The sequence below is a fragment of the Pavona decussata genome, unplaced genomic scaffold (assembly GCF_977016875.1).
Source record: "Pavona decussata unplaced genomic scaffold, jaPavDecu1.1 SCAFFOLD_28, whole genome shotgun sequence".
Classification (NCBI taxonomy): domain Eukaryota; kingdom Metazoa; phylum Cnidaria; class Anthozoa; order Scleractinia; family Agariciidae; genus Pavona; species Pavona decussata.
Window position 1 is genome coordinate 1294314 of NW_028145451.1, and position 15146 is coordinate 1309459.

A 15146-nucleotide genomic window follows, 5' to 3' on the forward strand; every position below is an offset into this window, starting at 1 on the left:
AAAATCGTACATTGAGTGAGGGGCGGGGGAATACAACGTCTGAATATGAAAATGTCTTAAAATGACTCAATTTACCAAGACTGTCTCAACTCTTTTGAAAATACTCGAAGTTCATTAAACAGGTTCACATGTGACATGTAGCCTATATATTGCCAGCACCAGCAAAGATCGCCGGAATGCCTCTTGCGTCGAGATAAAGGAAGAAAGATGGCGGACATGAAATACCAAATACGTATCTTTCTTCCTTCATCCTCTTCGTCGATTGCACGCGTCCCTCGAACTGGAAAAAACCGCTCACAACAATGTGTCCACTTGTAATGTGATTTATTGCCTTCTTCCTGACGAAGGAGCCAGAATTATTAAACTTTTGATAACAGAAATAAATTAAGAAAATTTACATGATGAGATAACTTTATACACAATAATAAATATATCAGGCATAAATTGATTTAGCAAATTTCAGTTTACAACGACAGCCTTATGAAGATCGCCACAATAAACAAAATTTTATTATAACATAGCTAGTAAATTCTTGTAATCAAAGTTTCGAATTGCTCTTTGCCTCGATTTCAGAACGAGTCCTAGTGCGAAACCATTCAGATGAAAAAGAGTTTGATTTGTGAATAAGATTTCCAAACGGTCTGAAATACGTATCTCAAAGTTGTAACTCAAATATAATTCAAATTCACATTGTAACGAACACTTGCAAATGATGATGATCAATGGTCGATCGACACATGTCTTGCAAACTCAAAACAGTTGTCAATTTTCTCCGAATCCTAGTTTGATTTGTATGATAAAGTAAACACGTACGTTTTTGCACGTAGTTTCATTTTGAAAGAGAAGAAAAAGGAACTCGGAAATTGCCTAATGAGCCTCATTCTTAGTTTACTGTCTGAGGTCACGAAGAAAGTTAATGGCGAAAGTGAGAAAGCTTATTTGTGTTGGCACAAGGACGATCGCGGAATTTAGAGTCCTCAAATGTTCCATCTGAACGTCGGGTGGTTACTTAAAGAAACAGCGAAAATACAAGAGACATTTGTAAGAGTACAGAGAAGGAAAGCATATAAGAAAGGAATGCAACAAAACATAACTTCACAACAAATGGCGTTGCGTTTCAGCTCTTCAGTTCAATGACTAAAGGATGACAGGCGTAGATTTTGCATCGTATTTCGAGCTGTAAGAGAACAGAACGAGAACGTAATGTTCCGTGGTATGAAACAAGTGTTAATCGCACGGCGAGTAGAGCTGGCAAAACTGCGTTCAAGAGCTAGGCAGCGAAATAAATGTTCTCAGGGGACGCACATTGACTGCGCATGTCCTGATTCAAATTGACAAGTAAGGGTGAAGTAACAGTGGAAAACGATAAATGGCAAAAGTTAACGAAAACAAAGGCTATTCAGCCCCAATTTATATTTTTGTATGGTTTATGACTTTGCGGGGAAAGTAGATCTCAACAAGGGCTATTGAAATCCAAAAAGAAAATTGGGGGTAACCACGCATTTTTCAGAGATAATTAAGCAACAATTATTCTAAAAACCAGTAAAATACAAAGCAATGTATGGCGTTTTTTATCCAAATCGAAGCTTTATAATCTCTGAAAAATGCAAGGTTACCCTAAAATTTCTTTTTGGATACCAAAAGCACTTGCTTAGTTCTGCGTTCTCCGCATAGTTTTCAACTGCGCAAAAATATCCCCGTATTAGTAGGCACCACCTAGAGGGAAACCCGAGTATCTCGAGTTGCGCAGAGCGTACGTGCAGTAAAAAAAGTAGGCACCGTCTTTATGAACTTACCATCAAAGTAGGTGGTATCTGTGACGTCATCTGGGCGAGGAACAAACGGGGGAGGATGGCTGTGAATGGAGGACCAGTCCAGACTTGAAAAGAACGGAAGTCTTTGAATTTCTTGAGAGATGAGAGACATTGTGTTACGTTCTTAAGTTATAAATTTATACATGGACTACAAGGCGGTCCACACGGCAACTGCCTCTAGTTTCACCCCAACGAGACAACTGAGAGCATTTGCCCCCCCCCCCCCCCTCCCCTCCCTGGATGAAACGATAGTCCATCACAGGGTAACCCCCAGCATTCATTAAGTTTCCCTAGGGTTGTAGGTACCATTCTGTTTCACACAGCTGTGTATAGAGAGACAATGTGGAGTTCTGGAGGACCAAAAAAAAAACCCGCAGAACCTTAGAATCAAACCATCGACGATCTAATCTCTCAGCCAAAGCGCCTCTACTAAGTTATAAAGATTAAGGTAAGCATGACAGCTAACGTAGTATTAAAAGAGCTAACACATTTTGGCGATAAGAGGGTTTGATAGACAACAAACCTCCCAGAGAATTATTAACCTTTCGTTTTTCCGCTGGTTTGGCTTCTATTCATGTCATGAGCTCGTTATCTTAGTTATTTGGTCCTTACTTTTAATTTCGCCTTAAAAAGGAACCTTAAATTTCGAGGAGCTTCGTAGCTTGATGGTTATTGCGTCTTTCACTCAGTTTTTTTAAAGGCGCAGTGTTAACAGCAAGCTGTTAAAAATTGAAGGAGTGGTAAGCCAATGCATGATGGCAACAAAGAGCTGGGATCGTGCGAATAAAACCTCCCCTCTTCTTACACTAAATGTACCTAATCCTCCAGGTCTGTGCTCGGCTTCAAGAATAAGGATACTTTCCACTGATCCCACAGCATTTTCTGACAACGCCTCATCTCCCTCTGGCCACAGCAGCTCTAAACAAACAAACAAACAAACAAAAACAAAAATAACAATATTATTTTCGGAAGACTTCAAGTTGCGTTCGCAAATCTGCGAGATATCTTTGAAAGTTCGTGCTATCTTCAGAGATCTTTAAGCCATGTTCCTACAAGTAATTCTTTGGAAGATCTCGAGATTTTCGATGATTTTTTTAATTCTTCGGGTAAATTCCATCAGCTTCACGCGAGTGCTGACGAATGATTTGTCCACCTGCTCTCTGTCAGAGAGGAGTACTTTCTTCACTCTTGTGATAACTCAAGTTATTCCCGCTTGCACGTCAGTCTCACATGGGATAAGCATAGCCAGCCACGAGTTTCCGGATTGACATAAACAAATCTATGTTAGCTACGCAATTGGAAAACAGCACATGTTATGAGATTCTTCTTCCATTAGTTGCTCTGTTTAGTGTGATTTTTTTTTTTTCACTTTCCAGCGTTAACGTAACGTCACAGAAAGAACGGTGCCCACATGCTGAAAAAGCACGAATTGGTCTAGGATCAACGTTTGAAATCTCAGTCAAGATTTCTATAGAATATATATTTTGAAAAACTGTTTTCAAGAAGAGAAAGAAAAACCTTGAGAGCTTTCTTCCCTATTCCATCCTGGCTCGTTCACTCGCACCAGGCATCGGCTTCGCTCACTTGTATGACAAACTCGCCTGCTCGTATGATTGGCTCAGAAACACGAATAATTGGTAAGACAACGCCATTCTACTTGGTTAACGTTCGATCTTAGATATGGGTTAATTGGCTTTCGAACAAACGCTGCCAGTGTACGAGAAGCTCGATATTAATTGACATGAAATTGGAAATAGAACATCGAGATTCGGTGAAATACAAAATAAATAGAGGATATACGGCGGCGAGAAGATATTAAGTTTATTTTCGAGTGGAAAAATATTGTTTTTAACACGAGAAAATAAAAACTCTAAACCACCGTGTTATTTTCTTTTTATCATTTGTTCGCCATTTTTCACCAACTGTTTGCATAAACAACCGTGAAAAAGAGGGACATGACGTCATCAATATCCTCACTAGTGAGGATATGGAAAATACGCCACTCGGGTCCCGGATGTAGTTTCGTATGAATTTTACAAGTGGTGTATTTTCCAGTAAAACACCCGTGTCTATGTAATAAACAAAAGTGCATATCTACGAATTTCAGTAGCCCGTCCACAGAGGCTCTTTGTCCACTGTTTCCTGGTTGAATCGGAACAAAATCAGGTGCTGCCCTCGGGACCCACTATTAAATGCAAAGATTTGATTGTTTTCTCAAAATTCCTTTCCATAGCTCACCTCTCTGCATGATGTGGCTGAAGACAAGCTCTGGTGTGTCGTCGTTAAACGGTGGAACTCCAGTCAGAAACTCGTACAAACAAACACCTAGCGACCACCAGTCGACTGCTGGAGCTGAAGAGAAAATAGCAACACATGAATTCTTGACTTAAAAGAGAGTCGACTGAATCCACAATAAAACGTTTTGATCTGATCACCTGACCTTACGTTGCATTATAAACGTTTCTGTCTTATTGAAAATGTTGTTACACGAGACGATCTTTCATGCATCTTGCAACGCAATGCTGTTGAGAGATAAGTTGTGGACAAAATTGCGCGCGTAACACTCCTTCTAGACACTTGTCTCACAATGGAAAATTGTCAGTCATTGTTGCCATTGCAAGAAAAATTGCCTCGTGTTGAGTGCAACAGCACCTTTGAGAAAACCAACCGCGTGCAATGGAGAAGAATCGTTCGCGAAAGCTACCAAGTCTCTTTGCCCTTAATAGCCAACTCAATAAAATGATAAACCTATTTTCTTATCTTAGTCACTTAACCCATGTGCACTGCTTGTAAATTTTTCAAGCTGACAAGTTACAATTCTGATTCTGCACCGCCACGAATAGCTTAGAATTCTAATTGCGGGACGCAATGGTTTTATACTTTTCAAATTAAATATTGCGGAGAACTTTCGAACCAGTGGTAAATTACTTTCTCAAACTCATTAAGAATTCAAAAGCCAAAGACAAGGGAAATCATGCACCGTGACGTGTTTGGATATCTGATGAAAAACTCCTCGTTTTTGCATCCTTAATTTCCCCTTCAAAATCAGTTTGTTTGAGTACTTATATCAAACACTCGTCACAGTGTTTCATCACAACACCAAAAACCTCGAAATTCGACAAAAATACCCCGCTACGCGTCATATTTTCCACTTTTTTCTCGGTGTTTGATATGTGATGAAACACTGTGTCTCGTGTTTGATATATTACGTAAACAGTATCCATGCAAGGGAAAGAGAGAGGTTCGAATCTACTCTATAGACAGTCATGTCACGGAGGGGGTGGGGTTGGCAGTTTAGAAATGGGACTGTCTGAAAAATCTTATCCCGAGGCTCCCCTCCCTAGTTCAAAACCACTTACTGTGCTCGTGTCCAAGGAGGATTTCCGGGGCCAGATAATCTGGAGTTCCCAGTATCCTGTTCTTGGGAGGTGAACTCTCAGGGCGGTTACCACGGCGACAAGACTTGGGGGTCCGAAAAGGGGTGCGCATAAGAGGGGCGGAGGTGTGATGCCATTGGTGAGACACGTCCATTGGTCCAGGAGTGCCTTTGGAACTTGCGCGGCTTTTAAACGTCACATCCATCGGCGACTCAGTCACGACTAAGGGTAAACTAATGTCCATGTGAGAGTCTCGCGCTTGACTTGAGTTTCCTTCCTCCAATTTCTGCTCATTGCCACTGTTAGACTCAAATGGGATAGTTAGACGTCGAGGCCGAGTAAGAGTGGATTCGAGACCAGAGCTTTCATCGGCAGGTTCGTGAGCTTCGGCGAATTTTACAAACACCTCTCCATCGAAGGCATTATTCTCCTTTTGGCCGGCATAAAAGTCGTTGGCGTTCTCCACGCCTTCGAATTCTATTGTCACGTTCTTGTCGCGTGACTCGTAACAGCAAGAATCAGGTGTTGCAGCGATTGTTGGGGATAATGGCAGTAACGCAACCCCACTTTCTCGCCTTTCGGAAAGGCTGTTTCTTTTTTCACCTTCTGTCTGCATAATCTCGTCAGGGACTTGCAGAATCGACGTACGAGGAGTACAACTGAGTGCTGGATGCTCTTGTTTCACAGGCGGAATTTCCCCAGCGGGCCAGTTGTCAGGGCTTTCATTAAACCCTGAACTTCCACTTGTGTCCACTTTTTCAGATTTCTGTAAATTACTATTGATTGTGTAATGATCATCTTTTGCAAACTCGCAGGTTCCAAACAGCCTCAAATTATTTTCTTTCTTCCCTCCATTACTGGAATTCTCGCCTTTCACTGTACCGGGCGATTCCTGATTAGTATCACTTTCCTCTTCACTGGTTGTTCCACTAACATACCCAGAAGTAAATGGCACCTCAGGGCACATAATTCTCCGGGTCACGGACGCTAAAGGTGTCGTGACACTCATTGCTTGTTCCCTATCAATGCTCTCGTGATTCACGGGGGTGACCTGTCCTTTGTCCTTCAAAAATTCCATAATTGTTCCCGTTCTGTCGCGAGGACTGAAAATTTCAGCATTAAACGGGGCACAAGCTGCTGGGATAGGGGGAGTAAGAAATTCCTGTACAGGACTCGTTTTCTCATGCTTCGAAAGAGGACTTTCATATTGCATAGGGCTCTTGTGTGGGCTGAATGGGGAGCTTGCCAGAGGAGCATCAGACAACGAAACGATTCGCTTTTCTAAGGGCCTTTGAGGTGTACCTGCACAAATTTCCTGCAGAGGCTCCCTTGAAGTATCACCTCGGAGTTCCTTAAGGGATAAAGCATCTATTTCAGTGGTGAGGCCGGAATGGCGGGCTCTCTTACAAGCTGGCAACGCATTCTCTTCCTCGGGCGATCTGTTTCTAACGTTTCTTTGCGTGGTAAGATCTGAAACTAACGGCGTTTCCGGAGGGTCGTTTATATTAAAGGTTCGTTGGCTGACTTTGGGGCAAAACTGGGCTCGTTTCTTTTTATCTTGGCCTGCAAAGAAAACAAAGGAAAAATACCCTCACTCAACAGTGGCACACGAACTGCAATACCATCATGGTGCTATATGAAATGAGTGGTACACATGAATTGAGGGTGGACACAAACCTAAGTTTCCAATTTATTGAAAGTACTCTTAACTATTGAGCTTTGAAGCTAAACGCGGTAGCTAGTAAATTAAATTTTAATTATACCGTGAAATGATGATCAATATGGTAATTGTAATGTATCCTGGAATAAGGATGATTAGAGAGAGTCGGTAACCGCGAAAGCAATTTGAAAAAAGTTAGCCTAACATTTTTCAACTTTCAATCCATTCCGACCTACTCTGTCTCTGGCCAGAGGCACGAATTACCAGTTTATTGCACTGGGGTGATAATTTATTATAACAAAACTAGACAATTATTATTATTTTTTTGTTTCTGTTGACAGACAAACATTTTGGGGTTTTGAAATGACATCAAATTCGCATGATACTTCCCCTTCAAATAAATACACTCTTCTAAGGCCTCCTGAATTTTAATCGCGCGGTTGATAGAACTTACCAGCAGTGGCAGCAAGCGGAGTTTGATCGCCCGGTTTCAAAACTCCTTTGGGGGTGGAAATAGGAAGTCTTTCATTGTGACAAACTGGAGAATCACGTGATATGGGCGTGGTTTCCATGTGCTGCTGTAATGCCAGACAGCTGGTGTTCAGTCGTGACCTGTTGGCTGGTTTCGCTGCAGACAAAGACTGTGGACGAAATAACATTTAGTGACAGCGCTGTCCGTACTACCGTTACGGCTTCACTCTTTCGTCCTCAATAGTGATCAGTATTTATTTTCTCCTTACAATAGCACCACTTGAACAAGCACACAGGTCATGAGAATAAAGCAAATGATCACCAAAGATCAAATTCTTGATTTATAAACAAATTCTCGCAGTAAGTACCATACCAACAAGAACAGCGAGGAGAACAGGTCTGTTAAAACTTTTTGATTAGCTTTTAAACATTTGATCAGCAGGGATTTGCTGAAGCAAAGGCGCATAAAAAAACAGTGACAGTGTTTTGACAGCGTTTTGATATATTCAAAAAAAAAAAACTCCTTGATGCCTTCCATTTCAAGTGGCCAAGAACTGCGGACGGTGGCGTCTTGACAATTCTTAGCCATTTGAAAGAAACAATAAGGAAGAAAACAGTGTATAAGGGGCTTTTCAGGAACAATGAAAAACAGAACAAATGAAAGGCTGAAAGCAGAAAAGGTCCATGTGCATTTTTAGGCTAAGACAACACTGCACCTTCATCCCAGTACTGTCGACTTTACATCACTTGCTGTCTGTTAGCCTGTGAACAGGCTCCCAAAAGGGGTACATGAAAAGGGGGAAGACAAAACTTGAGCTTGCTCCTCTCACCCGGCTCGCCGATTTTTCCTTTCGCCATGTACCCCACTTGGGAGCCTGTTCGAAGGCTTGCTGTTTGTAAGCCTGTCAAACATTACATATAATTTACTCTACGAAGGCTACACATGTATTTTTTATTGTATTTTATTTTCTGCATTTCCTAGCCATCTTGTCAATCTGGCTTTCACCCTAGCACTCAAATAGACTAGAAATTGCTCCTTATATGGTCATGACTAAGTGCTTCAAGTACTTACAAAGGTAAAATTTGAAGTCAGTGACATCACTTGGCCTGGAGTTCTGAAGAAACTCGAGCCAGTCTTGTCAGATTTGTTTACCGATGGAGTACTCATCACATCAATAAAGCTTGGCTCTGAAACAGAATCCATGATAACATGTTAGGAAATCCGAATGCCATAACTCTGTTCCCAGGTTCTTCCCTTCCCATTAAATTGCATATATATATGTTATTAAACTGGCATGTGGTCCGTATTGGGAAGATATTGGTCAAGTTCTTTTTTTTTTTTTTTTCAAGTTTATGGACTGACCGAGCCAAAGGCAAGGTCCATAAACTTGCTCCAAAAAAATAAATAAATAAATAAATAAATAAATAAATAAATAACAAAAATAAAGGACGAGACCAATATCTTCCCAATACGGGCTTCACGCTAGTTCAACAACAGATACATGTATGTACAATTTAATGGGAAGGGAAGAACCTGAGAACAGAGTTATGGCATTCGGTTTTCCTATTTTGTATTTTATTATATAGGCTTTCCCATTGTTGCTTTCAAGTCCACGTGAAAGAAGTATGTTCTTCATCTGGATGATAAAATTCTTTGCTCTCGTACTAAACTCTGACATAACAGTTTGAACACTTCCTACTTCATAAGTTTGATTTAAAACATTTTGCTTTGTTTTTGTGAAAATTGAAACCCTTTGCTTTTTTCAAATGTACGTTGTAATGCAAGCTGCTCATCTTAGTGGTCTATAAAGGAAATTTGGACCACTCAAGAAGCCAATCCAATCATAATGTTCCTTTTCAGCACAGACCAGTTCAGCTATATAATAAATAATTATACCAAACCAGTATGTGGTTAGCATTTTTCATGTGCCCTTTGGTGACTAATAAATTATTGTCAATAATTTAAGTTATGATTGAAAAACTAAACTAAGCCTACTACTACCATAGTGTGACCAGTCACTTACTTCTTTCCATGGTCAACCTGGATAATCCAAAATCTGTTAACTTAATCTTTCCTTCATTAGAGATTAGGAGGTTGTCTGGTTTGAGATCTCTGTAGATTGATTAATAAAACGGGAATATCAAAATAAGTTAAATAAATTTAGAAGAAATTAACCTGCGATCAGGCATTCTTTTTTTCGGGGGAGCACGAAAGTGTGGCAGCACGAGAGTCGGCAGTAGGGAGAAGGGAAGAAATTGTTTTTTTCTTCCCTTCTCCCAACTGCTGACTCTCACGCTGTCACACTTTCGTGCTCCCGCGAAAAAAAGAACGCCTGATCGCAGGTTAAGGACAAATAAATGAACATAACATCAATTAAACATACTATAACGAATATTTAACTAAGAATGAGTAAACGAAATTACTCATTTAAAATAGTTAACCTTAATACAAGCAGGATTTTAGCCAGTAAATGAAAACTGGGAATCTATTAGCTAAAATCATGAATGCAAGTGATCTGCTGTCAGCATTAATACGGCTATGGGAGGCTCTAAAAGATGAACTCCTTAGTCTAATGGACAGTGAGCTATTGTAGGGTGTTACATGTATGAGCTCCCAGTTAAATTTACACTTTATTGAATTACTTCCTTGGTGCATAATACACATGCACTACATACACACAGAGGCAGAAATAAAATAAAATAAAAATAAATGGCTCTGTAGCACTAATAATGAGGGAAACTATAAATCGGTGAAATATTAAGTTATACAAACTGAACATAACATATGTTAAAAATCCCGACTGGTGGGAGGCAAACCAGTCGGCTTTTTTCTTTTTACAAAGCGTGGTCTTGGATTTGAAAACAGGGCTAGCTACCATGAAACAAATCCAAGTGGTCAGACCAGGACTTGAACCCAGGACCTCCAGATTACAAGTCCAGCACCGTAACCTGTAGAAGAGCATCCCCTTGAATCCCATAACATCACATATTTACATACCTGTGTATTATACCATGATTGTGAAGGTATTCCAAAGCTAAAACAACCTGTTACAATAAAGTAAACAAAAATAAAATTCTTCTAATAAAAAATTCAAACATTTCATATATATAATTATATATTTCAAATAACAGACACACATCCAACATACCTGTGCTATATAAATTCTCGACATGTCCTCGTCAAAATAACCCACATTATGCAAAAGGGATTTGCAGTCGCCGCCAATTAAGTATTCCATTACCTGAACCAATGATTAACACATTTTAGTTAATTCCACTGATGTGTACATGTAATAACAGACGTTATTAGTGTAGCGCACAAGATGAGACACGACTGGTAACTTAACTTTAAGTGGTACAGGAACTGTATCAGAGGGTTTAGAGTTTGTAATATAACACTGCACACTGTACTAAGTAGGTTAGTAGGAAGTTCTGCATTGCATTGAACCTTTTGCCCTGTTTGCATCCCTTTTTGTAATTAGCAACTGCAAAAGAATATTTGACTGCCAACCCTACTATTATAACTGTTACAGCTATTTCCGCACCACTTCAACAAAGAACAAAATAATTCATAAGTTAACCTACACTTTACTTACCAGAAATATCCTGTCTTTTGACTGGAAGGAGTAAAACAAGTTAACAATAAAAGGACTTTTGGAGATTGCTAATGCATCTCTTTCTGCAACAACTGTTGAAACAAAATTATCAAATTTAAGAATAAATAAACATTTTTAAAAATGTAAAATTAAGAATTATCAAATTTAAGAATAAATAAACATTTTTAAAAATGTAAAATTAAGAATTAATGAAACAAGGATGAAAGAGGGGAACAAGCCAGGTAACAAGAAAGCAAGGAAAAAAATGAATAACCCAAATGAATAAAAAACAAAATAATGGAGGCTGGAATAATATCAAAAACAATTAAGTGTAATGAACATACACTGTACAAATCATCAGAGATTGAGAAGAGGTGCTTTCCATTCATCCAAAACTTCCGGAAATTTTGGTTAAAGAATTGAATGAACAGAAAACTTTCCAGAATAAAATTTTGGAATTTTGGTATGCCTTGCGAGGTTGTCCTAACATTCCGCAAAATCGAACAAACCGGAAAATTTCATTCCATTCGGCCATTCCTACTCAGATCTGGCTTCTCCATCATATTTTAAACTACAGTTGAACCTCTCCACAACGGCCACCTTGGGGACAGAAGAAAGTGGCCGTTGTGGAGAGGTGGCCGTTATGGGGAGGTAGGGGTGTAATATGACACTTTTTTTTCGGGAAGTACAACATGTTTATTGTGCCAAGTTCATGCTTACTGTAGCCTATAATGGCAATCTAATCTTAAATAATATATATAGATAACATACACAATAAGACGTAAATAATGTTTTGAATCAAAATGTTAACAAGTCGAAACAAGCAAGGTTCGCAACATTCGCTATATTATTGTAGACAATTTATGCTTACTGCAGCATATAAACGGAACACAATAAAAATACGTATATCATTAAAATGGATACAGAAACGTAATGTTCCAGAGACAAATGTGGATTACTGCATCAGTTTTCCATCAGCTTATAAAAAAAAGGTTTTTACAAAAAAGTACTGTACTGGCCTTTGTCGAGAGGTTATTTTGGCAGTTGGGGACACACTTTAGTGGCCGTTTCCGTTGTAGAGAGGTGGCCGTTGTAGAGAGGTTTAAACAAGAGCTAATGTATGGACTGTCCGCCGGGACAAAAAAAAGTGGCCCTTGTAAAGAGGTGGCCGTTGTGGAGAGGTGGCCGTTAGTGGAGGTTCGACTGTATTAAAAGTTGAATGTGTTATTTGGATTCACATAGAAAATTCATGAATTGAACAAGTTTGTTTTCAAGTCTGTTGAGGTTAACTGCAAAAAATTTATTCCTTTCAGCAACTAAATTTTTTGAAACTACAAACCAGAATGTTTGCCTGAAAGGAAATTAGCGCCCAAGATTTCATGTAATTATTAAGAAGTTAATTCTGATTGGAAATGTAATTATTAAGAAGTCAATTCTGATTGGAAAAGAAGAAACCGTGTGTACCTTGTTCAATCATGTTCTTGTTGACAACGTCAGTCTTCTTTACAACCTTTACAGCATAAAATTGTTTATCTTTGTCTCTCCTATGAGCAAGGAAAACCTGCCTAAAAGGTAACACACATGTAAAAATCTAATTATTTATAAATTAAAGCTAAAGTCAATATCAAGTAGTCACGAGATATTGCAAGGGTTTTAGTAAAAAATATATTATGACCAATGCAACCTTGATATCAAATATAACTGTGTCAGTTACAGAAACTGTAACTTTTTGAAGTAAAGAAGTGAAGTTGAGAGAGCATGGGTGGGGCTTCTGTGGGTTAAACCCATACCTGGCACTGCGTCAGCTTTAAAATTAAAAAAAAAGAACTTTGCTTGAAACATGCTGCTATTGACCTATATATCTACATGTAGAACAGCAGAGTTACGGTTTCTTTGGTTCTCCATTCTGGGAGTTCACAATATATTTAAGGGTGGAATTTAGGTATTTCTCAAAATATTGTACCAACAAGCACCCTGGTGTCCCAATGTTAACCTTGAAAGTAGCACTCGTTATCATTTGGATCACCAACTTCATCATCATCATTGATCATCAATTCATCAGCATCAATTGATTGGTGATCAATGAGGATGATGATGACGATGATGATGAAGATGATGATGATGATCATCGTCATCATTATCAAAAAGACACATCCTAGAGGTTCAGTTATTAGTTATCAGATACCAAGCCCGTCCCAGTTAGTCACTTTATTTCTGACAAATTAATGAAAATCTTGTATGCTAAATCCAACACAATGCCAGGTGGTGAATAGCCAGAGTTTGAGTAGTCAATCAGACAATGCATAAAACACTATTCACTGGCTTGGAATGTCCTAAGGTACATTGGGAATGGAGGAGAATTAACAATTACTCCGTGAGGGCACATTGGATAGCGCCGAGTTTGTTATATTATGATCTCATATATTGTATCCAACAAGCATGAGTGGAATAATTGAAATATTTTGTTTTGCAAGAACAACCAGATGACAATTTAATGGTTGCTATTTCTCAAGCATGGTATAATGGCTCATGAACCATAGCCACTAACCCAATCAAAACTCTGGAATTGCATTATACAATGATCCAGTTATTAATTATTATTGTAAAACTGCTAGATAGTAACTTATCTGATGGATAGTAATAGCCACTCTTTGAACAACTCATAAGTCTAGTTAATGATACCAATATGTATGTCACAAAAGGAAAACTTAAGCTAGCAGTATTAAACCCATTGTAGTGTTGACTTACCCAAATGCTCCTCTGCTGATTGGCTTGATGATATCAAAATCATCTATACAGGTGGGCTATAAAAATGAACAAAAATTTCAGAAAATTTTAGTTCCTCCAACAGTAACAAATTTCTCATTTTTATTACAGTAACTTGAGTTAAATGTCTAGCTTCAATTTGATTTTATGAATAATACACTGCATAGTTTTATTAAAATAGAGATTTAACTTGTTTTCTAAAAATTAATGTATAATTATCACTGCCGACTAGTCCCACCACTGGCTTTACACATACTGTTTTTGTATCCTTCACTTGCATGGAGTTGCAATCATGGCCACCTTAAAATACTTAAAGAAAAATGGTACTGTAAGAGACTGGTTAAAGGAGAAGACAGTTTGTTTCCTAGTCATATAATAATTATTTATAAAGTGATATTCTGAAATAAAATATCACATTAAAGTACAGCAATATTGAAAGTTCTATTGTTCATAATGATGTTGTTAAGTTTAATACACGTACCATTTCAATAATTTATTTTTCTGCTTGGAATTGAGACTTTTACATGTAGATTGTTTGCAAGATAATTTTATCTTTGTCTTGTCTTATTGGTGGTGCAAACCTAATACAATGTTGTCATTAAAAATTATTAAAAAAAACTGAAAGGGTGGCGTCGTGGCGATCAAGATGAACTTTTCTACATGCCATAAAACAAATTTTGATTGCACATGGATGCCAGTGCGGGAAGCGAAAATCAAATGTAAATGTACAGTGTACTCAACATCTATAGTACATGTACTCTCACCTTCAGAAAGTCCTTTCAATCGAGAAGGAGCTATAAACTTTTATTTTTGAATGCATTCTAGCAGAACAAAACTGTTCAAAGGGAAACGCGCAAGTTTGTACTGCCTATAAACTGTAAGCTTATATACAGCTAATATTTACATGTAACAGGCATGCACATTACACAGATCATGAATAGGTTATGATCGGAGCAATTTCACAAGACCCGGAATTCTATGGATTGGCTAACCTTGCCTACAGATCAAGAATTTCCTTTAAAGCTGTTAGCCTACTATAACGTTGTGCTGAAATTAGTTACAACAACATTTATCAGAGACCAACCTTGAGTGTGTGGCGGTTCCTTCGGCTTTCCGAAGAAGGCCCGTCCATCTTGCTGCCCTTTTGAAATCAAAACGAGGTGTACACGAGAGTTACAGGTAACAATTGCACGGGGTTTCAGTTTTCTACAAACTCTACTTGGATCAGATGAAATGCGGGGTTTAGTGAAAACTTGAAAATAGAACCGGTGATCAAACATCCGCCATGTTTAAATTTCTGCGCGGGGAAAAATACTAGTGTCCAGTCCTTGATGTAATATTCGCAAGCACTTCTGGGATGGATTTGGCGGGCAGCGTGGAGGGATGCAGCGGGGGAGGAGTGGGGGTAATAGTCAAGGAAAAGGGATATGACTCACATCATAGCGTTTAAAATGAACATTTA

General features: G+C 38.7%; 1 protein-coding gene across 1 annotated transcript; it reads right to left on the reverse strand.

Moving 5' to 3' along the window:
• Positions 1 to 307: 307 nt before the first annotated feature.
• Positions 308 to 14978, reverse strand: LOC146485004 (serine/threonine-protein kinase greatwall-like). Its single transcript, XM_085103889.1, has 14 exons — positions 14769 to 14978; positions 13667 to 13722; positions 12383 to 12483; positions 10919 to 11010; positions 10472 to 10564; positions 10321 to 10367; positions 9347 to 9435; positions 8395 to 8510; positions 7306 to 7492; positions 5174 to 6754; positions 4053 to 4166; positions 2631 to 2732; positions 1797 to 1907; positions 308 to 1177 (listed from the first exon to the last, which is right to left on the reverse strand). Exons 1-14 carry the CDS (start codon positions 14814 to 14816, stop codon positions 1131 to 1133), a joined length of 2784 nt encoding a protein of 927 aa, XP_084960015.1. The 5' UTR covers positions 14817 to 14978; the 3' UTR covers positions 308 to 1130.
• Positions 14979 to 15146: the final 168 nt, after the last annotated feature.

Excerpts from the sequence above, each read along its gene's own strand:
- LOC146485004 (XM_085103889.1), bottom strand. The coding sequence starts at position 14,816 with ATGGACGGGCCTTCTTCGGAAAGCCGAAGGAACCGCCACACACTCAAG. Across the intron at positions 11,011-12,382 it reads CAAGAACATGATTGAACAAG|TTGTTGCAGAAAGAGATGCA; the intron begins GTACACACGGTT and ends TTGTTTCAACAG. Across the intron at positions 1,178-1,796 it reads AGATACCACCTACTTTGATG|CTCGAAATACGATGCAAAAT; the intron begins GTAAGTTCATAA and ends GTTCTCTTACAG.